Here is a 20435-nt window from a genome sequence, read left to right as displayed (position 1 = left end):
GAACCCGGTCTAGGGAGCTCCTGGCTCCGCGTCCCGCCCACAGAGGCTCAAGTTTGTTGACTTGGAGGGAGTAGCTGGGGCGAGGGCGGGTGCTAATAATACCCGTTCGTTCCGCCGCCGCGCTTTACAGTTTACACAGCTGTCACCTTCGTTACTCCTTAATTAATAATAAAAATAGCCGCCTTTCGGGAGCGCCCACTGGATGCCGGGCCCCGTGCCGAGAGCTTTACAAGCACAGTCTCGTGGACTCTGCCCTCAAAACGTTATCCCCATTATACAGAGCCGGAAGGCGAGGCTCGGAGAGGCGCCCGTGACCTGCCCGAGGTCAATCGGCCGATCAGCAGCTCTGGGATCAAGGCGCTGGGCCCGGGCGAGGCGGGGCGCGCGGGTGCTACCCCCGGCTCGGCGGAGAGCCGCGGGGGCGGAGCGGCGGGCGGGGCGGAAGGCGAGGGGGGTGCGGCGGCGGAGGATGGCCATCTTAAGTGGCCGCTGAGAGTCCAGGGCCGCTTCCCCGGGGAAGGGGGCTTCGCAGCAGCCCAGGAGGTGGGAGTCTGAGCACGGCAGCCGAAGCTCTAGGGAGAGGTCGGGAGCCCGGGCGGGGGGGGCTGAGGGAACTTTCTTATGTATGGGCAAAGGGAGGCCTGCTCTCTTGACTGCTGAACCCCTCAAGGCCGGGGCCTGCGGGTATGGGGGATGGTGCCAGGGAACTTGGCCGAGAGGGGGAAGGGCTCTGCCTGGGCTGAGGGGCTGCCAGGGACGGTGCTTGGGGATTCGAGGACACTGGAGCTCTTCTGTGGGGTTGTGAGGGATCCCCCCCCACGGGATTTGGAACCAGTAGTTTGGGGGTTCAGGTCTAAGAGGGGGCTGGATTTCAAGGTAGTTGGGGGTGATGGGGAGAGGGGACGGCAGGAGCTTCATCATGGGATCCTTTGCAGATTTTGGTAACTCGATCCTACGAGTCTGTAGGGAGTCCGAATGGAAAGGATTTGAGGGTGGTATCAAACGTTTATGGGAGTTGGGGGGTCGTATAATTGCCAGTGTGTAAGGAAGGGGTCGGGATCCCGAAGTGTCGGGGCGCAGGACTGTGGGGACTTGGGCTTCGATGCGGGGGTTAGGAACTGGATCTTCTCTGGTGATGGCGGGGCAGGATCACGTGGGGTTTGAGAGGCCCTGGGATTTGGGGGGTCCTGGGTCCTGCGGGATGCAGAGGGCAACTTCCCCTTGGGGAAGAGGGTGGGGGCAGGGGCGGGCCGGGCCTTGGGCCGAGCGGTGGGGGTGGGGGCCGGCCGCCCGGCAAGGCGCTCTGCTCCTGCCCCTCCCCCGCCGCCTCTGAACAAACTTTTCTTTCTCTTCAAGTTGAGGCCGGCGCTGCTGGCGGCGTCGGCTGCGCGGCAAACCCGTCGGCAAGCGCGGCGGAAAGCGGAGCTCCCATCTCCGGGTCGGCCTCGCCGGCGGATCCTTAGCCCCGGGACCCGGGCCCGGTCCCAGCCTCAGCCCCGAGCGTCCCAGGGCGGATGGCGCAGGGAGGTGGGCGCGGGCGGCGCTGAGCCCTGCGCGGGCCATGGCCTCCGCGTGCGGGGCGCCGGGCCCGGGGGGCGCCGGGCCGGGAGCCGCTTTGGGCAGCCCGGCCCCCGCCTGGTACCACCGCGACCTGAGTCGCGCCGCCGCCGAGGAGCTGCTGGCCCGGGCAGGCCGCGATGGCAGCTTCCTGGTCCGAGACAGCGAGAGCGTGGCGGGAGCCTTTGCTCTCTGCGTCCTGTGAGTGGGGCCGGGGCTCCGAGCGGGCGGGGGCACGGCCCGGGCTTCCTTAAGTGTTGTGGGGGGAGGGCCTGGGACGGTGGGACGCCAGCGCCCCCCAGAGTGAGGACCTTGGCTTTCTGCCGGACTTAAGGAAGGATGCAGGGAGCACTTCCTTCCTGCTGTGTGTCTGGGGGCAGAGTATGTGGGGTCCTGCTGCCCAAGGTGGCTGTAATTGGGGAAAATTCAAGGAGTCTCTAGTAGACCAGGTCAGGTATCCTCCAGGCAGGCTTGAGGATGTGCATTCCACGGTTGTGTGCACTTGTGTTTATGTAGAGATCCGGTATCTGACTAGGAGCCGGGGCCAGAGGAACTGATGGCCTGTGTGGGGGGATGTCCAAGGGCTTCCTTAGGGGGACTTTCTGAATCCCAGGACTGAGACTGGGCCCTGCCTGGATATATATGACTGGGTCTGGGGGACAGGGTAGTGTGGAGGAGAAGGGAAGGGGCAGCTGTATGGGGCCATGTCATTATTTCATGAATCAGTGAGTGAGTGTGTGTGCTCTAGCTCTGGGATGCGGCTGCCCTAGGCCTGAGCTGTGGGTGCTGAGTGTGGGGCTAGACTTGGCAGCTCTCCGAGTGGGCCTGGTTTTATGCTTCTACCCATCAGCCATGTGTGGCGTGGTGTTGGGTGGGTTTGCACTTTCAGTTTTGGAATCTTCCTGAGCTGCAGCCCACCCCTCACCCCCCAGATAAGCCACTGGGTGGGCTTCTGTAGGCCCCTGGAGTGGGAGGTAGTGAGTGGGAAGCTGTGACGCTGCTTTGTTAGCTCTCGTTATGTTCCTCAGCCCCGTGAGCCCTCCCAAGTCCCTATCCTTGTGTCTCTTTCCCCTCTGTTCTCCTCACATCTTTGGGGGTACACTGGCCTAGGCCAGGAGTTTTTAGTTAGGGTTGATTTTACCCCTCGGGACAGTTGGCAGAGATATTTCTGATTGGCACAACTGGCATCATGCTACCTGCTTCTAGTGCGCAGAAGCCAGGGATGCTGTTCAACAGCACACAGGACCGTCCCTCACAACAGAAGAATGTGGTCCATAATGTCAGCGGTGCTGAGGTCAAGAAACCCTGGCCTAGGCAGTGGACCTGAAGAGGAAGGGGCTTATGTCTCCATGTCTGAGGCCCAAGAGGGGAGACTGGGCAGATGAATATCTTAAGAGTCCTGCATACCAGCCCCCTGTGAGGCATACCCCCTAATTAGGGAGGGGAGGGAGGCAGGTGCTAGGTCAGCTGTTGAGTGGGAGGGGGACAGCTGGGCCTGTGTCTGGAGGAGGAACATTATTGTCCCAGGAGGGAAAAATTCTGGCTCCATTGCCAGGGAGGGGCTGGGTGGGGTGGGGGTCTGTCTGTGTGTGGGAGCTTCAGCTTTACCAGCTGACTCTGGTTACTCCCTGCATCTCAGGAACCTAGAGATGGGTGATCAGAAACATACTTGCTTACCTGTACATGACACCTATGTGTACAGGGGAAACAAAGACATACCCCTGCCCCTGTAGTCACAGGCAACCAACACGCAGGCCAGGATACAGGTCCTGGCCTCTGTCCTGACTCTAAATGCTAGCTTGGCCTCTTCCTTTGTGGCCTTAGGCAAATCACTTTTCTTCTTTGAGCCTCAGTTTCCTTTTCTGGAGAATGGAGATGATAATAATAATATTTCCTTAAAGTGTGAGGATTAAATGAGATCTTGTCTGTAGGACATTGAGTACCTGGCTTGTCACAGAGACAGGACACAGTTAATGGGATGCTGTTATTGTTACAAACACAGACCCACAGTCCACAAACCAACACACCCAGTCACACACAGATAGCCACACAGTTTGTGCCCAGTAGTCAGGAGAGTCCCCATAAGGAGAGTTTACCTGAGAGGAGAGAGTGGCCCTGTGCCCAGGGTATAGGTCTCAAGTAGGCGTTTGATCCTCTCTCATGCCGGTACCCACCTGCTGCCCGACACATGGCCCAGGTGACTCCCTTGGGCAAGCCTGCCTGGAGGCACGGCTGTAGAGAGATCCTCCGCCCCCACCGAGTGCGGGCTGTGCCATTCAGGCCGGGCTCAGCTGTCACCTGCTCAGCTGTTGGCTGCCATCTGTCAGCAACCCTCGTGCCCCTCCTCAGCTTGGGGCTCCTAGAGGCCCAGGTCCCCCACAGGGGGCCCCCGTGTGTCCTCCCAATTTCCTGGTGTCTGAGGAAGGGGAAGGAAAGCCCTAGGGAGGTATCCCCACATCCCCTCAGCAAGACTGCTCCAGACACACCTGACTCCAGCAGGGCTAGACAACCAGCGTAAATACAGACAGCAGACACACGTGTGGTAGCACATTACCCATGCACGCAGACGAGTTACCCAGGCTTCTGAGGACTCTTACTCTGGCGGGGGGCCCAGACTGGTACCACAGCCCAGAGGGTCTGTTTAAACAGCTGCAGAAGCCACAAAAAAAGCTGCCTGTTGCTTCCCCAGCCTTGCAGTGGGTGTGGAGCATATGTAGGTCTGGGGTGGGGTCCGGTCATTCCTGCTCTGCTTAGCACCAGCAGGATAGAGTGGACAGGCCCCATCATTAACCCTGTGCAGCCTGGGTAAACAGTTTTAGGGAAACCTAGCCAAGGGGCCCCAGGGGCTGGGCCCGCTGGTTGGCTGGAGGAAGGGATGCCTTGGGGCTTAGATGCCATCCCGGGGGAGATAGATTTGGACCCCCTGCTTTGCCGTCAGGTATCAGAAGCATGTGCACACGTACCGGATTCTACCTGACGGAGAAGATTTCCTGGCTGTGCAGGTGGGAGCTTGGACCCTGACCCCGGCCTGGATTCTAGCCTGAGGTTGGGGACCAGGTGACTGACCCTTCCCCCACTCTCGCCGGCCTGCAGACCTCGCAGGGTGTGCCGGTGAGGCGCTTTCAGACCCTGGGGGAGCTCATCAGCCTGTATGCCCAGCCCAACCAGGGCCTGGTATGTGCCCTGCTGCTGCCTGTGGAGCGGGAGCGAGAGCCAGACCCGCCGGACGACCGTGATGCCTCAGGTGCTGCCTGGGTGCCATGTACCTTCCCTGCCCCTCACTGGACACTCCTGTGACTTCCCACCCCATCTTCTCAACCTGCCTCCTCTGAAGCCCCCTGCCACTCTTCCTGGTGCCTGGGCCATTTATTCCCTTCCATGGAAGCCCCTGACAGCCATGGTACCCACCCTCACCCCCCACTTCACGGAGAGCAGGAGGCTCACACCGCTGCCTCCTGGCCTCTGTCCACAGATGGGGAGGACGAGAAGCCCCCACTGCCCCCACGCTCTGGCTCTACCAGCATTTCTGCCCCCCTGGGGCCCAGCAGCCCCCCACCAGCCCCTGAGACCCCCACAACTCCAGCTGCCGAGAGGTAAGATCCCACAACCCCTCCTGAGCAGGCAATCCTTGTCTTTTCTGAGAACCATGTCCTCAACAAAGGTGGGAAGACCTTTAAGACACCCCCTTCCTGACCCCCAAGAGGCAGACACTCTGGTCTGTTGCACTCGGATTGCCACTTGTACCATCTCCTCTAGGGATGGGGTAGGGTGCTAGGACAGTATCAGCGGGGCCCCCACTGACCTCTTAACCCCTCCCCCAAGTGCTCCCAATGGGCTGAGCACTGTCTCCCACGAGTACCTGAAAGGTAGCTACGGGCTGGACCTGGAGGCCGTGCGGGGCGGAGCCAGCAACCTGCCACACCTCACCCGCACCCTCGCCACCTCATGCCGGAGGCTGCACAGGTACCTGGGGCACCCAGCGCCACGCACCACACCCTTACGTCATACCTGTCTGCTCCCGCTCCCTTGTTAACACAGATGCCCTGACATTTGACCTCTGGCTCAGTACAGAGAGCCTGCTGTTGCCGCCTGACTCTTCCTCACCTGAACCCTTGTATCCTCATGGTGGCAGCTGAAACTCCTACACACTCAGCCCCTTTTCCTTGTACCTGGGTCAGAGTGGGGAGTTCTGACCTAGTGTCTCCATAGTGAGGTGGACAAGGTCCTGTCAGGTCTGGAGATCCTGTCCAAGGTGTTTGACCAGCAGAGCTCACCCATGGTGACCCGCCTTTTGCAGCAGCAGGTGGGACTGTGGAGAGACCTCTGGGGAGTGGGTTTGTGTTCTGGGACTGGGCGGGGGGCCTCCTGCTAGGTGGTCTCATGGACAAAGCTCATTCGTTCTCCCTGCAGAACCCACCACAGACCGGGGAGCAGGAATTAGAGAGCCTGGTGCTGAAGCTGTCAGTGCTAAAGGACTTCCTGTCAGGCATCCAGAAGAAGGTGCCCTGACTCCTGACCTCTGACCCCCTCACCTGCCCACTTGCCTTGTCCTGATCTGAACCCTGAATCTATAGTTCGGCACTGACACCAACATGAGCGGTGTCCCTCCCTGCCCCTGCCCTCAGCAAGGCTCTTGACCTGGCCCTGCCCTTGCCCCTTCCAGGCCCTGAAGGCCCTACAGGACATGAGTTCCACATCCCCTCCGGCCCCACTACAGCCATCCACACGTAAGGCCAAGACCATCCCCGTGCAGGCCTTTGAGGTACATAGCGGGGGGTGGGGGGACCTTCCAGGGCAGAGAGTGGGTGGAGGTGAAGAGGGTGTTACCTGCTCCCCAGGTCTTTTCAGCAGCACCCCCACTTCCTGGCTTGCAGGTGAAGCTGGATGTGACCTTGGGTGACCTGACCAAGATCGGGAAGTCACAGAAGTTCACGCTGAGTGTGGATGTGGAGGGTGGGCGGCTGGTGCTGCTGCGAAGACAGCGGGACTCACAGGAGGACTGGACAACCTTCACGCATGACCGCAGTGAGCCAGGGCCCAACCCAGGATGGGCAGCAGGGTGGGCCCCCTGGGTCTGTGGGCACAGGCTGGTATGACCCATTCTCCATCCCCTAGTCCGTCAGCTCATTAAGTCCCAGCGGGTCCAGAACAAGCTGGGTGTCGTGTTTGAGAAGGAGAAGGACCGGACGCAGCGCAAGGACTTCATCTTCGTCAGCGCCCGGGTGAGCAGCGCATGGGCCTGACCGCGGGGGGCTACAGGGGTCCCTGCCAGATGGGAGGAAAGAGATGTCATCCCTCATGGGGCAGGTGGTTATGATGGGGTAAATAGCATGTGTGCTGAGAGTGGGCAGCCCGAGGGTGGGCTGATAATCATTCAGTGAACATTTACTGAACACTTGCTGTATGCTTGAGAAGTGGGTGTGTGGTGGTGAGCCAGAGGCGTGTCCCTGTCCTCGAGGGACAGGCCACCTAGCAGGGTAGGCCTGTGGAAGGGGGTTTCCTGGCTGCCCACCTGTGCCTGACTGACTGCTGTCCCCTGCAGAAGCGTGAGGCTTTCTGCCAGCTCCTGCAGCTCATGAAGAACAAGCACTCCAAGCAGGACGAGCCTGACATGATCTCCATCTTCATAGGCACCTGGAACATGGGTCAGGCCTGCGGAGGGACTGGGGTGGGAGAGAGGAGGGGCCCCAGGCAGGGGCCTGACTGCCCTGTCCCCTCCACCTCCAGGAAGTGTGCCGCCTCCGAAAAATGTGACATCTTGGTTCACTTCAAAGGGTCTGGGGAAGACCCTGGATGAGGTCACGGTGACCATACCCCATGACATCTATGTTTTTGGGACCCAGGAGAACTCAGTGGGTGACCGCGAGTGGCTGGACCTGCTCCGCGGGGGCCTCAAGGAGCTCACGGATCTGGATTACCGCCCGGTGAGGGGATGTTATCTTGTCCAGCCCCTCTCCCCACACACTGGCTGGCTCCCTACAGCTTGACTGGCTCTCCCTCTGGTCCCTGGAAATATCCTTTAGGAAGTCTATCCTGAGTCCTTTATGCTGTGGGAAGGCCACTCTTTCTGGTCCCTCAGGAAAAGGTGTGGCAGGCCTTCTTACCTTGTGATTTCCAGAACCATCTATAGTGTGGGCTGGGCAGGGTGAGGGTGAGGGAGATGTGGACAGTGGCCCAGCCTGGGGCAGGGGTGACCCTGCACCCTCTCCCCAGATTGCTATGCAGTCACTGTGGAACATCAAGGTGGCTGTGCTGGTCAAGCCAGAGCATGAGAACCGCATCAGCCACGTCAGTACGTCCAGTGTGAAGACCGGCATTGCCAACACCCTGGGTGAGGAAAGAGGGTGGGGTCCCTCTGTCCATTCCTCCTGCTTCCTTTCTAGCCAGGGTCCAGGGTTTCCTCCCATCTATAGAACTCTTTGAACTTTGCAAAGCATGTTCATATTCTAAATCTCTTCCAGCCCCACCAGGAGGCATGGCCAGGATAATTATCTCCATTTCACAGATGATAAAACTCGAGCCCAGAGTGGTCAAGTGACCTGTCTAAAGTCACACAGGCTAGTACGTGATAGAGCCTGGCACCAGCATAGTGCCCAGGTCTCCCTGTTTGCAGCCCAGTGCTACCTCAGGATAGATTGTGCTCAGAAACTGCAAAGCCTTGCGCCTTCACCACCGGGGTCTCTGTGATCTCCAGTGACCCTGCTCTCACGTGCAGACTCAGACCATTCAGATGGGGCTGCAAGTGCCTGGTGTGGACCCCAGAGAAGGCGTGGTTATGTATGCAGGGAACTGCCTGCCTGCCTTATGGCATGTGGGGGAGTCGGAAGCATCTTTCCACTGCTGTGACCCAGGCATTCTTCTGTTGCCCTGACAGGAAACAAGGGGGCTGTGGGTGTCTCCTTCATGTTCAATGGCACCTCATTTGGCTTTGTGAATTGTCACCTCACCTCGGGAAATGAGAAGACTGCCCGGTGAGGGGGTGCCTTCCCAGTCATCTCTTTAGCCTTATCCTCTATTCCCCTGAGACCTATTCCCTCTCCCGTATTCTAGTCCACGACCTTCCTACATCCCTGTCCCCCAAGGCCTCCTTCCTTACCTCAACTCAGGACCCCTTTGTCTGTCCCTGATTTTGACCTTATCTCCAGCTCCTTCCTCTGTCCCCAGGGACCCTGATCCCTGCCCTGTCCCCAACCCCAGCCAGAGACTTCTTATCTCCATGTTTGTCCCTGACATCTGACCCTAGAGCTCCCCCTACCCCCACCATAGGCGGAACCAGAACTACCTGGACATCCTGCGGCTACTCACGCTGGGCGATCGGCAGCTCAGTGCCTTTGACATATCTCTGCGTTTCACTCACCTCTTCTGGTTCGGGGACCTCAACTACCGCCTGGACATGGATATACAGGTGTGAGCAGGGCCCGGTGGGTGGCGGGTAGGGAGGCTGGGCTGGGGCCCAGGTGGGCTCTGACCTCTGGCTTGAGAGGGCAAGGCCCCAGCTTTTATGTCCCCTCTCCCCTCAGGAGATCCTGAACTACATCAGCAGGAAGGAGTTTGAACCCCTGCTCAGGGTGGACCAGCTCAACTTGGAGCGGGAAAAGCACAAGGTCTTCCTTCGATTCAGTGAGTGTGGGCGTGGTAGCGGCAGTCCCTAGGGGCCAGGGTCCTTGTGGTATCCCCGGGTCTTCAGGGCCCTGACCCCTCCATCCCTGCCTCTCCTAGGTGAGGAGGAGATCTCCTTCCCACCCACTTACCGCTATGAGCGGGGTTCCCGGGACACGTATGCCTGGCACAAGCAGAAGCCAACTGGGGTGAGGAGAATGGGTTAGGCCAGGGGAGACCCCCCCCCAGCACTGTGGTGAATCAAGAGTGTGTGTGGGTCAAGCCTCTGCACTTACCTTTCCAGCCTCTATGGTCCCTTGAGGCCTTGGGGGTGATTCTGGGTGTTGGAGGTGGATGTTGGACCCAGTGTGGTAGGGGCATGGGCCTCAGCTGAGCAACCCCCAGCTGACCCCTGACCACGCTGCCATCCCCTGCCCTAGGTCCGGACCAATGTGCCTTCATGGTGTGACCGGATTCTTTGGAAATCCTATCCCGAGACCCACATCATCTGCAACTCTTATGGTCAGAGCCTCCCGGACAGGGTGATGGGCAATCCTGGGTGGTCCCTCACCTGACTCTTCCTTGGCTTTGGGAATGGGGAAGAGAGAGTAAGGAGCTTTTCCCTGAGCCCCCATTCCTACTTCCCTCCCCCAGGTTGCACGGATGACATTGTCACCAGCGACCACTCCCCCGTGTTTGGGACGTTTGAGGTTGGAGTTACCTCTCAGTTCATCTCCAAGAAAGGTGGCTATTCTGGCTGTGCTGTGGGTGTGGCATCCATCTGGGTGGGTGCAGGTGCTAGCCTGGGGGGTGTGCATAGCTTTGAATATATCTGCGTATGTGTGTGGGTGGGTGTGTAGGGGCAGGTACATACATGCATGTGCAGGAATGTGTCTGTGATGTGTAAAGGTGTCTGTGTTCCTGAGTCATCGTGGGAGGTATATGCCCATGAGCAGGTGTGTGCGTGAAGGTAATCGTGTACATGTTTCTGCCTGCCTGGGGTTCCTCGTGTACCTGTGTGCCTAGTGGCATGGTGGATTGTTGGCGGGCATATCCTGCAGGCACTCTGGTTCCCAGCCGCTTCTCAGAAGGTCTCTCATTCTTGGGTTGTCTGTCTGTCCCAGTCCCAGGTCCAGGCTTTGGGGTCTCCTTCGGCTGCTGGGGATGGAGGAGGCCCCTCCTGGCCTTCCCTCCTGCTCTGCCAGGGCTCCAGATTCCCTGCCGCGGCTCCAGATTCCCTGCCGCAGTGCTGTGTCTGTGTCCTGTTCCTCCTGCCACCCTCTCAGCCCTCCTGTCTGCATTCCTCCCTTTGCCCCTTAGGGCTCTCAAAGACCTCAGACCAGGCCTACATTGAGTTTGAGAGCATTGAGGCCATTGTGAAGACGGCCAGCCGCACCAAGTTCTTCATCGAGTTCTACTCCACCTGTCTGGAGGGTCTGAGGCGGGGCCCAGGGCTGGGTGTGGGCCATGGGGGATGGGAGGCCTGAGGTGCCCAGAGTGGTCAGCCCCCTAGTTAGGGGGAAGGGAAGCTGAGAGGTGGCACTCAGTTGGGTGTCCCCTACCTCCACCAGAGTATAAGAAGAGCTTTGAAAATGATGCCCAGAGCAGTGACAACATCAACTTCCTCAAGGTGCAGTGGTCCTCACGCCAGCTGCCCACGGTGAGGCTTGGGGGTGAGGGCACAGAAGTGCAGCCGAGCACCACCTGGAGCCTGCCTGGGGGGGGAGGGTGGGAAGAGCCCACGGCCTGGCCTGGGCTTGTATGTGGAGTGGGCATGAGTGAGCACAAGGGCATATGCGGTGGGGAAGCAGGTGGGAGACCAGGTTGCAGTTCATTCATTCATTCTGTAAATACTTCTCAAGGCTTCACTAAACATCAGATGCTGTGTTGGCCGTTGTTGATGCAGAAAATTAATTAGTTACAGGGCTCTTGACTGCTCTGAAAGGCCCATGGGAATCTTTCCTTCAGGTGGACGGCAGTGAGCACGGACAAGCTTGAGGGTGGGATGAGCCACAGTCACAGCAGGAAGTGGGGTGGGGGGTGCTTTATTCCTCACTGGGCTTCTCTGCTCCAGCTCAACCCCATTCTGGCTGACATCGAGTACCTGCAAGACCAGCACCTCCTGCTCACAGTCAAGTCCATGGACGGCTACGAATCCTATGGTGAGGGTGGAGGGGCTCTGCGGGGCACAGGAAGCCGGGCAGGGCCCTAGGAAGGCTTGGCAATTTGCTGGTCTGCTCCATCTGCCCTTCAGGGGAGTGCGTGGTGGCGCTCAAGTCAATGATTGGCAGCACAGCCCAGCAGTTCCTGACCTTCCTGTCCCACCGCGGCGAGGAGACAGGCAACATCCGTGGCTCCATGAAGGTGCGGGTGCCCACAGAGCGCCTGGGCACCCGTGAGCGACTCTATGGTGGGGGCTCCATTAGGAGGGGTGTGGGGCATACAGTGGGGCGGTGCGGGCACGTCTAGGAGAGGAGGACCAGGGCTGCGGGGCGGGCGTTGGAATCCCTGGAACATTTGGCAGTTGTACAGCCAGGTCTGGGGGGTGGGCCTGCCCTGGGGAGTAGCTGGGAAGGGGCTAGCTAGCCTGTGGGTGTCTGTGAGGTGCAGGACCCCAGGTCCCTTCTAAGTCTCCTTTCCGTTCCTCTCCCAGAGTGGATCAGCATTGATAAGGATGAGGCAGGAGCAAAGAGCAAAGCCCCCTCTGTGTCCCGAGGCAGCCAGGATCCCAGGTGAGCTGGGGCTCTGTGGGGAGTCACATGAAGGGGTGCCTGGGGACTCGGGGCCAGCCCCTGCTTCATGTCCCTCCCCTGTGCACCCTGACAGGTCAGGGAGCCGCAAGCCAGCCTCCACAGAGGCCTCCTGCCCACTGTCCAAGTTATTTGAAGAACCAGAGAAGCCACCACCAACTGGGAGGCCCCCAGCCCCACCCCGAACTGCTCCCCGGGAGGAGCCCTTGACTCCCAGGTGAGAGAAGGAAACTGTCATTCCCATCCTTTATCCATCTTGATCCATCACTGTGCATGGCTCTCGGGGTTGGCCTGGGGATCATCTACTGCTTGGGTCTCTGTGGGGCCCTAAGCCCGTGGCCAGTGGCCAGCCAGGCCTCCTGAAGGTGTGGCTCTGAGTCAAAGGGAGCATGGTCAGCCTCTCCTCTCACTTCTGTCTTAAAAAATAGACTTAGAAATGGTTTCTGCAACAGCTCCCTTAGACACTTAATTTGAGCCTTCTGTTTGGAGAAGGCCTGTGTCTCAGCACAGATTTCCCTGGGGCATTCTATGGAATACTGTCCTACAAGATGCCCCACTGGAAACCGGTTTGCTGTCAAATGAGTTTGGGAAATGGTTGTTGCTAGATTCTTTTCTTAGATATTCCCAGTGCACAATAGTATCAGCAAAAGCTCTGAGCTTGTGGACAGGAAGGAAATCCTTTTTCAGCTGTGTTGAATATAGTTTCCCAAACTTAATGGGCCAGGAAACTTTTCCATGCAGTAACTATTAATATCCTGGGGAACTACAGTTGACCCTTGAACATGGCAGGGGTTAGGGGTGTATAACTCATAGTCATCCCTCTGGATCCCCAGTTCCTGTGTATCTGAGGTTCCACATGGATTCAACAAATGTGGCTCATATATCGTGCAGTACTGTAGTAGTGAAAAAAAGATCCGCATAGAGTTGGACCCGAGCAGTTCAAGCCCATGTTGTTTAAGGGTCAAGGTCAAGTATAGTGTTCTGTGGATCATACTTTGGGAAAGTGAGCCTTGCTTTTTAATTATATCCAGTTGTCATTTGAACATAAATAAAAACTCCTGGTGCATTTTCAGTCATCTTCAGCTGTTATCAGTCACCTTGGTTTTATCTTCAGCCTTGAGTAAAACTAACCTGAATCCTTGAGTAAGATTCCTCAGTAGACTGACTTCAGATGCCTCCAGGGCTTTCCACATCTGGCCGGTCATTCTCATTGAAGGCTTTTATTGCCCTGCCTTCTGGCCTCTGTTTTCACCCATTTTACACTCTGTTTACACCCATTTTTTACAGTTACAAAATCAAAAAAAGATTGGAGACTCTTAGTGAGTGAGGCAAGAAAGATTGGGGGTTATGCAGTTGTCTCCCCAGTTTTAGAGATGAGGACACAGAGGGGCAGAGAGGGAAAGTGACGTGCCCACAGTCACATGCAAGTCTAGGGGTGGGAGCTTACAACTCCTGACTGCCTGCCCAGTGCTTCTTCCACTGCACCACTGCCCTTCTCCCCTTGATTCTGGGCCCTGATTTTATTCTGCTCCCAAACCCAGGTTGAAGCCAGAGGGGGCTCCAGAGCCGGAAGGGGTGGTGGCCCCCCCACCCAAGAACAGCTTCAATAACCCTGCCTACTACGTCCTTGAAGGGGTACCACACCAGCTGCTGCCCCCGGAGCCACCCTCACCTGCCAGGGCTCCCATCCCACCTGCCACCAAGAACAAAGTGGCCATCACAGTGCCTGCCCCACAGCTTGGGCGCCACCGGCCTCCTCGTGCTGGGGAGGGGAGCTCATCAGATGAGGACTCTGGGGGCACACTACCCCCTCCAGACTTTCCACCACCACCACTGCCGGATTCAGCCATCTTCCTGCCCCCTAGTCTGGATCCTCTGCCAGGGCCAGTGACCCGGGGCCGCAGTGGGGCTGAGGCCCGTGGCCCACCACCTCCCAAGGCCCATCCAAGACCCCCACTCCCACCAGGCCCCTCGCCCACCAGCGCTTTCCTGGGGGAGGTAGCCAGTGGGGATGATCGCTCCTGCTCAGTGCTACAGATGGCCAAGACGCTGAGTGAGGTGGACTATGCTCCTGCTGGGCCTGGCCGCTCCATGCTCCTGCCAGGCCCCCTGGAGCTACAGCCACCCCGGGGGCTGCCCTCGGACTATGGCCGGCCTCTCAGCTTCCCTCCACCTCGCATCCGAGAGAGCATCCAGGAGGACCTGGCAGAGGAGGTGGGTGGGCCAGGGGTGGCTGGCTGTTTGTCTGCAGTGTGTGCATGCCCACGAATGGGGGTATACTTTTACTTCACCATTCAGCACTCAGAGGTGTCCCCTCTGCCCTGAGCTGGGCACTGGGGAGGTGAAGGTCGCAGGAATCAGCCCCCTGCTCTGCCTCTCTCCCCACCCCAGAGCACGTGGCAGAATATGGCTGTCTGCAGGTCCTCCTGTGTGTGCAGGCCCCCCTTAGTGCTCCCTCTAACCTGCTCTCTTCCCTCAGGCTCCGTGCCCGCAGGTCGGGCGGGCTGGTGGGCTGGGTGAGGCAGGCATGGGAGCCTGGCTGAGGGCCATCGGCTTGGAACGCTATGAGGAGGGACTGGTGCACAATGGCTGGGACGACCTGGAGTTTCTCAGGTGGGGGCGGGGCTGGAGGTGGATGGGGTGGGGCTGGCCTTGGGGGCGGAGCTAGGGGCTCTCTGGACCACCTGGCCCTTCTCCAAGCGTCTCTTACCCTTACAGCGACATCACTGAAGAAGACCTGGAGGAAGCTGGGGTGCAAGACCCAGCTCACAAGCGCCTCCTTCTGGACACCCTGCAGCTCAGCAAGTGACCGCGGTGGCATTTTGAAGCTGCGAACTGAGCGCCAAACCCGCCCTTGAAGGCCCAGCCAGAGCCCTGGAGTTGAAGAGTTATAAGGGGTCGGGGCAGTACTTCTCTGCCTATTTATTGGGGATCTGTGTTCCCTACTGCCCAATCATTTGCCCAATCAGTGTCCTAATTAGGACATCCTACCCCTCACCTTTTAGAGCCAGGGCTGCGGAGGTCAGTTACCATGGTTACCGAAGACCTCGGTTATTCTGGTGCTGTCCTCCCTTTCTGGGCCACTCCTCCAGCCCCAGGGGGGCCATGGGGTCCACATGGGTACGTCTTGGGTCCCCATTTTCACCGTTTTTCCTGCTGCCCTCCACCCAGCCTGAACCACTGGTGGAGGGGCTCAGCTGGGACCTCTCCCAACCCCTGGTCAGGGGTGTCCGTCCGGAAATGAAGGAATAGCCCAAGAACTGGGCTGGGGTTTATTTAAGCTTTCTGTGTGGGTTTAGGGAGGGCGGGCACTTTAATGTTATTGGGGCTGGTTTGGGTGGGGGCAAAGAATCTTGGCCACAAAGCGCCAGTTTGCTTAGTTTTGTCTCCTGGTCTGTACCACCTGCGCTGCAGCTGTGTGGCAGCTGGGGGTTCCTCGCTGGTCATAAGGGGAACTGGGCTCTTGCAGGCAGCCTATCCCCTTCATGGGTACCGAAGGGTTCCAGTGTGATGTCAATAAATTAAGTTTTATTTGGATTGAGCAAAACTCACCTCAATAAATTACAAGTTTTTCAAAGAAAAGAACAGCAACAACAACAAAAAAGACAGGAAAGAGGAAGCCCCTCTGTCCCGATGCCCTGGCAGCTCTACTCATCTCAGGGCCTCCCCTCTGTGCCAGACCGGCTGAGGTTGGGCAGGGAGGAGTGAGGGACAAAACGGAGGTGGGACCCTTAGGGCCGCTAATTATCCCAATGATGACCAGCCTTTGCACGGGGTGGGTGGGCCCGAGGGCTGGGCAGCAAGCTGGTCACCAAGCCGAGGGGAGACCCAACCAGCTGCAGAGGCAGGGGAGGAAGCCGGGCTGTTCCCATTTGAGGATTCACCTTTGAGCACTGTTGGGGCAGGCATTGTTTGATCCCTTTTTCAAAGAGAGCCAGGCTAGAAGGGGGTGGCTCTGAGCTCTCCTGGAGGGCATCCCAGTGAAAAGTATCCGCCCCCGCCCCAACCCCCACGGTGCGGAATGGGGGTGGGTGAGACGAGAGTAGCCCTGGCTTGGTCTCCGAAGCTGGGGAGGGCACACGGAGGGGTCAGACACAGTGGGAGTGGGGCCATCAGGCAGACCTGGGATGGGGAGGGGCTGTCAGGCCCTGGAGGGGCAGGGGTAGGCAGGCCCGGAGCCTCTGGAGGCCGGCGGCTAGAAGAGATTGGTCTTCAGGGCGGGGCCGGGCTTCCGGTGGAAGGAGGACAGAACCCCCGAGAAGGGCCCGGGCCCGGGTTCCGCCGGCTGCCAGGCCTTAAGCAGCTCCGCCGCGCCCGCGCCTGGCCCGCCGCCCCCACCGCCCGCCACGCCGGCCCACAACGGGCCCTTGAGCTGCTGTGGCCCCGGCCCAGGTCCGGGCCCGGAGCCCAGGGCGGCGGGCAGCGGGCTGGGGCTCAGGCGCGGACTGGCCAGGCCGGGGGCGGGCGGCGGCGGCAGCGACGCGGTGCTGTCGGGCGTGGGGCTGCACGTGGACTCCTTGGAGTCGTCGTCCTCGGACGAGCAGCGCGCCTCACCCTTTTTGGCTCCCGCCGCGCCCGCCGCACCCTTGGCGCTGGCCGCACGCTCCTGTTTGCGGAACTTGGCCCGGCGGTTCTGGAACCAGACCTGCGGGCACAGGGACTGGTCAGCCCGGGGCCGCCAGGCGCGAGTGAGACCTCCGGCCGGAAGGGACCGGGTCACGATTACTGCCCACCAGTCTTCCGAGTCTTGGCCCCTCGGCCCTCCACCACTGCCCGTTATCCTCCTCATCGCTCGCCTCTCTCCCCTGCTCCACTGGTTCCTTCCCCCAGGTCCGCAGCGCCTTCCCCTTGGGATCTGCCCACCCGCGGACCCCGCTGCCTCCAGGTGTTCTGTGTCTTGGACCGGACTCGGTCTTCGCTCTCCTCGTCTCCCAAAGCCCTTGCCCTAATTCCTCCCTACCAGAAGCCCGGGGCTGTCGAGAGCGGGTTAGGGCACTTGGGAAACCTTTTGTTCAGGGTCTTCAGTAAATGCTCTCCAGCTGAACATCTGTACTCAGATTTATAAGATCGACAAAAGTCTGCTCCGACCCAGCTCCTGCGCCTACCCTGAACCCCGGGCGTTCCAGGCTCAGAGGTTTCACAGCTGCAGAGCTGAAGAGGGGGCCTGGAGGCGCTGACAGGCTTTCCCCCTGTTCGGCCTCGTTTGACCCCGAAGCCACCTGGAGTTGACCGTTTACCCACTCGTCCTCCATCCTGGCTTCCCAAGCATCACTCTGCCGTGCTCAGCCCTACCCGGGAGACTGAGGGGAAACAGTGACGCTGAATAGCTCAGTTCTTCCGAAGGCCTCAGGCCCCGTCTGCCCGCCTCCTGCCTCCCGGGGCTACCGGTCCTCTCCTGCCGTCACCGCCAGCCTGCGCCCTGGCCCCTGGCTCTAGCTCTCTGCCGGCAGGCTGCAGCCTCCGGCTGCCCGAGTGTGGCCCCTCTGTCCCGCGGACCCCCAGGTGTCAGACACTAACTTCCCGCCCCGCTCCGCGCGCGCACGCTCCCCGCACACATCCGCGAAAACACACCTGCACCCGAGCCTCCGTGAGGTCGATCTTGAGGGCCAGCTCCTCGCGCGTGTAAATGTCGGGGTAGTGAGTCTCGGCGAAGACGCGTTCCAGCTCCTTCAGCTGCGCGCTGGTGAACGTGGTGCGGATGCGCCGCTGCTTGCGCTTCTCGTGCAGGCCCGACGGCTCCGGGAAGAACTTGTAGGGCACTACAGATGTGTGCGGGAGGGGGGAATCAACGAGGGTGGGGACGTGAGGAGCCGAGCCCGGCCGCTGTGTTCTGCCCCTGGGGGATCGCTTACGGTCCCCTGCCCCTGACCTGGCCCCTGGGCTTGGCCCTCTCAATCTCAGATCGCTTCCCTACCGCTGGATGGAGCCGGCAGGGATGAAGGCGGACAAGGCGCGGGGAGACCTGGGACCCAAAAGCTGCAGCGAGGGAACCAAAATCTGATCCTCTGGTCAAGATTCTTGACCTGTCGTTGCTCTCCGCAGTGTTCCTTCCACCTCCCATCAGTCTACCCACCCCTGCGACCCTCAGCGTGTCTCTCCCTGTCGACCTGACTTCTGATCCTGTTCTATCCTTCCTAGCCTGGGCTTTCTGTGAGGTCTCATCAACATCCTGTCTCTCCAATAACCAGTCATGGACTGCAGCTGGGTGACTGACACTCTCCTGCCTAGGTCTACCTTCAGTCCTGCCACTACTCTCTGACATTTAAAAATTTGGCCATCTTCACCCTGCATCCTTCTTTTCCCCAGGCCTCATTTCCTCAGCCCCATTTCACATCCCGTTCTCCTCCAAGTGTCCCCCTCTCCTCTTCCTCATCTCTCTCCATCCTCATCGATCTGCAACTTTCCCCTTCTGGACCATTCTTCTCTTTGTGCCCATAGTGAAGGGTTATTTCTCCCTTCCCAGCTTCCTCCATCTTCTCTTCGCCCTTCTTCTTCCTCCCAGGAACCTCTTTCTGTCTACCAACTCCTCCAAAAACCAGCCCCAACCCTGCCCCTCACTTTCTGTCCAGTCTCCCATCTACCCCTTCCCCTTCCCATTGCTCCACAGACAGCATTTCTGACACCACCTCCCCATTCTTGTCTCCAGCCCCTGTTTAGGTCTCCCCATTCTCCAGAGATCTCTGTTATCTTTATCTTTGTCATATCTCCCTAGTTCTCTGTCTCCCCTAATCCTGTCTCCAACACCTCATGCCTATCCCCATCTTCCTCATCTCTGTTTTCAGTCCCCATCTCCCGTAATTCCTGTCCACATCATCTGGTATTTATTTCATCTCCCCAGCCCTGGGTCCCCATTTCTCCCAAGCACCGGATCTTTCCATCTCTGCTCAGTCTTTGTGGATCTGTCCCCATCTTCCTCATCTCAGACTTCCATCTTTCTGGGGCCCATCTCCCCGTTTTCTGTTTCTACCTCCATAGTCCCCATGTGCATATGACCCCGAGTACCCAATCTCTCTGTCCCCGTTCCAGTTTCTGACTCCATCTTCCTGGTTCTCATTTCTCCAAGCTCAGGTCTCTCTCACTATCCCTCCCCATCACACCCAATCTTCTACTTGGGTCCTGTGGTCCCAGGAAGGAAGGAAATAAGGATATTGGGTGGGGCAGCTTGGACTCTAACTGGAGAGATGAGGGTGGCTAAGAGCCTTCATGAGGTTGAAGGTTCAGTTAGAGACTTGGATGAAGGAGGCTTGGGCGTCTCATGGGGCTGCTTCTGGGTTCTGCAGGACTCTAGCTAGGAAAATCTCCAGGGGAATGGGGAAATGAAAGTGGCTTAATGACCTGAGCATCCTTTTCTTCTGGCCACAGAATGGCTTTCAGTGGTGCAAGAGGGTTTGGGCACAGGTAGGATGTGTTCGAAACCAGGCAGTAGGGGCTTGATGGTGCTGGAACTCTAGGAAGGCTCCCAGCTGGGCAGCTCATCTGCCGCCGGGGCCCATGCTGGGGCCGGGCATGAAGTGGGTGGTGATGATAAGGATGGGCGGTCTGATTGGCCTGAGCCGGGAGAAATCTTCCAAGGATACAGGGTATGGAGAGATTTGGTGGTCAATCTTGCATGTGGGCAGGGGAGGGCCTGATGAAGAGTCTGGGGCTAGACCGGGGATCTATTTATTTCCTTGACCTGAAGAGCACGGGATAGGAATACAGCAGCGAGAAAGAGGAACAGGAAGGATGAGAGGGTGGGGCTCAACTCTGCCTAGGGAACCTCGTCTTACTCGGGAGGCTGTAGGTCCCGCGGGAAGTTGGAGGATCTGGCTAGGGCAGAGATTGTGGAGGCTGTGGGGGACCGTCGCAACCACTTGCCGAGTGGGCAGGGGCTGGGGGTGCCGTAGGATTTGCAGGGAGGGTTGGACCGGGGCTGGGCTCACCTGCCGAGTAGGGCGCAGGCTGATGGTCCCGTAGAGCGCCAAGCGCGCAGTTGGAGGAGCCGAGCGCGGGGCAGGGAGGCCCGGCCGCCGGGAAGGCGGGTCGCAGGGGACTGTACTGGAAGCCGCCGGGCTGGCTGCAGGCGCCGAAGTCGCCGTAGGCGGACGCCTCCATGGCCGCCACGCACGAGTCGTACGAATTGAGGTAGGAGTAGTCCATCGGCCCGGGGGGCGGGGGCGGGGGCCGGGCCTGGCCGGGTCGGAGTCTGGGTCCCAGGCCGGGTTGGGGTCAAGATGGGGTTTGGAGCGCCAGGCGCTGAGGACCCAAGGCCAGTTCTGAGCGCCCGCTGGACCGCCCGCCCCGTCGCGGCCGCGCTCCGCTTTGGTGCAACGCAAGTGCAGCCCAGCCCGGCCCGCGCGCCTTTTAACGCGCAGGACCCCGCGGAGGGGGCGGGGCGGGGCGAGCTCGTCGGGGCGGGGCCTGGACGGCCAAGACCCCGCCCCAGTCTCCCCGACCCCCTCCCCCCCACCCACCCAAAGGGTCGCCGCCGCCTTCTTAGGGCTCGGGAGATGCAGGGCAGGCTGCCCGGGGCCCCATCCCTAGAGTCCC

At 59.5% G+C, this 20435-nt stretch overlaps 2 protein-coding genes across 4 annotated transcripts; one reads left to right on the top strand and one right to left on the bottom strand.

Annotated features, from left to right (window-relative positions):
- Positions 1–437: 437 nt before the first annotated feature.
- On the top strand, positions 438–15453 carry INPPL1 (inositol polyphosphate phosphatase like 1). 3 transcript variants are annotated; one of them, XM_020897328.2, is made up of 29 exons: positions 438–543; positions 1357–1758; positions 4496–4559; positions 4651–4801; positions 5030–5150; positions 5380–5520; positions 5767–5860; positions 5968–6057; positions 6221–6319; positions 6432–6582; positions 6673–6779; positions 7100–7202; positions 7285–7481; positions 7771–7888; positions 8432–8528; positions 8824–8962; positions 9078–9177; positions 9277–9365; positions 9597–9678; positions 9811–9900; positions 10477–10590; positions 10728–10816; positions 11231–11318; positions 11411–11566; positions 11810–11888; positions 11983–12123; positions 13448–14120; positions 14386–14519; positions 14625–15453. In XM_020897328.2, exons 2-29 carry the CDS (start codon positions 1562–1564, stop codon positions 14713–14715), a joined length of 3795 nt encoding a protein of 1264 aa, XP_020752987.1. In that variant the 5' UTR covers positions 438–543; positions 1357–1561; the 3' UTR covers positions 14716–15453. The 3 variants fall into 3 exon arrangements, with proteins under 3 accessions (XP_020752987.1, XP_070329400.1, XP_070329399.1); XM_070473298.1 differs by lacking the exon at positions 438–543 and adding an exon at positions 562–582; XM_070473299.1 differs by lacking the exon at positions 14386–14519.
- On the bottom strand, positions 15415–20195 carry PHOX2A (paired like homeobox 2A). The gene is made up of 3 exons (XM_020897329.2): positions 19829–20195; positions 17478–17665; positions 15415–16551 (listed from the first exon to the last, which is right to left on the bottom strand). The coding sequence occupies exons 1-3, from the start codon at positions 20043–20045 to the stop codon at positions 16102–16104; spliced, it is 855 nt and encodes a 284-aa protein (XP_020752988.1). The 5' UTR covers positions 20046–20195; the 3' UTR covers positions 15415–16101.
- Between the last annotated feature and the right edge of the window lie 240 nt (positions 20196–20435).

Source organism: Odocoileus virginianus, chromosome 10 (genome assembly GCF_023699985.2).
Source record: "Odocoileus virginianus isolate 20LAN1187 ecotype Illinois chromosome 10, Ovbor_1.2, whole genome shotgun sequence".
Classification (NCBI taxonomy): Eukaryota; Metazoa; Chordata; class Mammalia; order Artiodactyla; family Cervidae; genus Odocoileus; species Odocoileus virginianus.
Note: the sequence above shows the minus strand (reverse complement) of the source record. Positions and strands in the feature narration are given on the sequence as shown.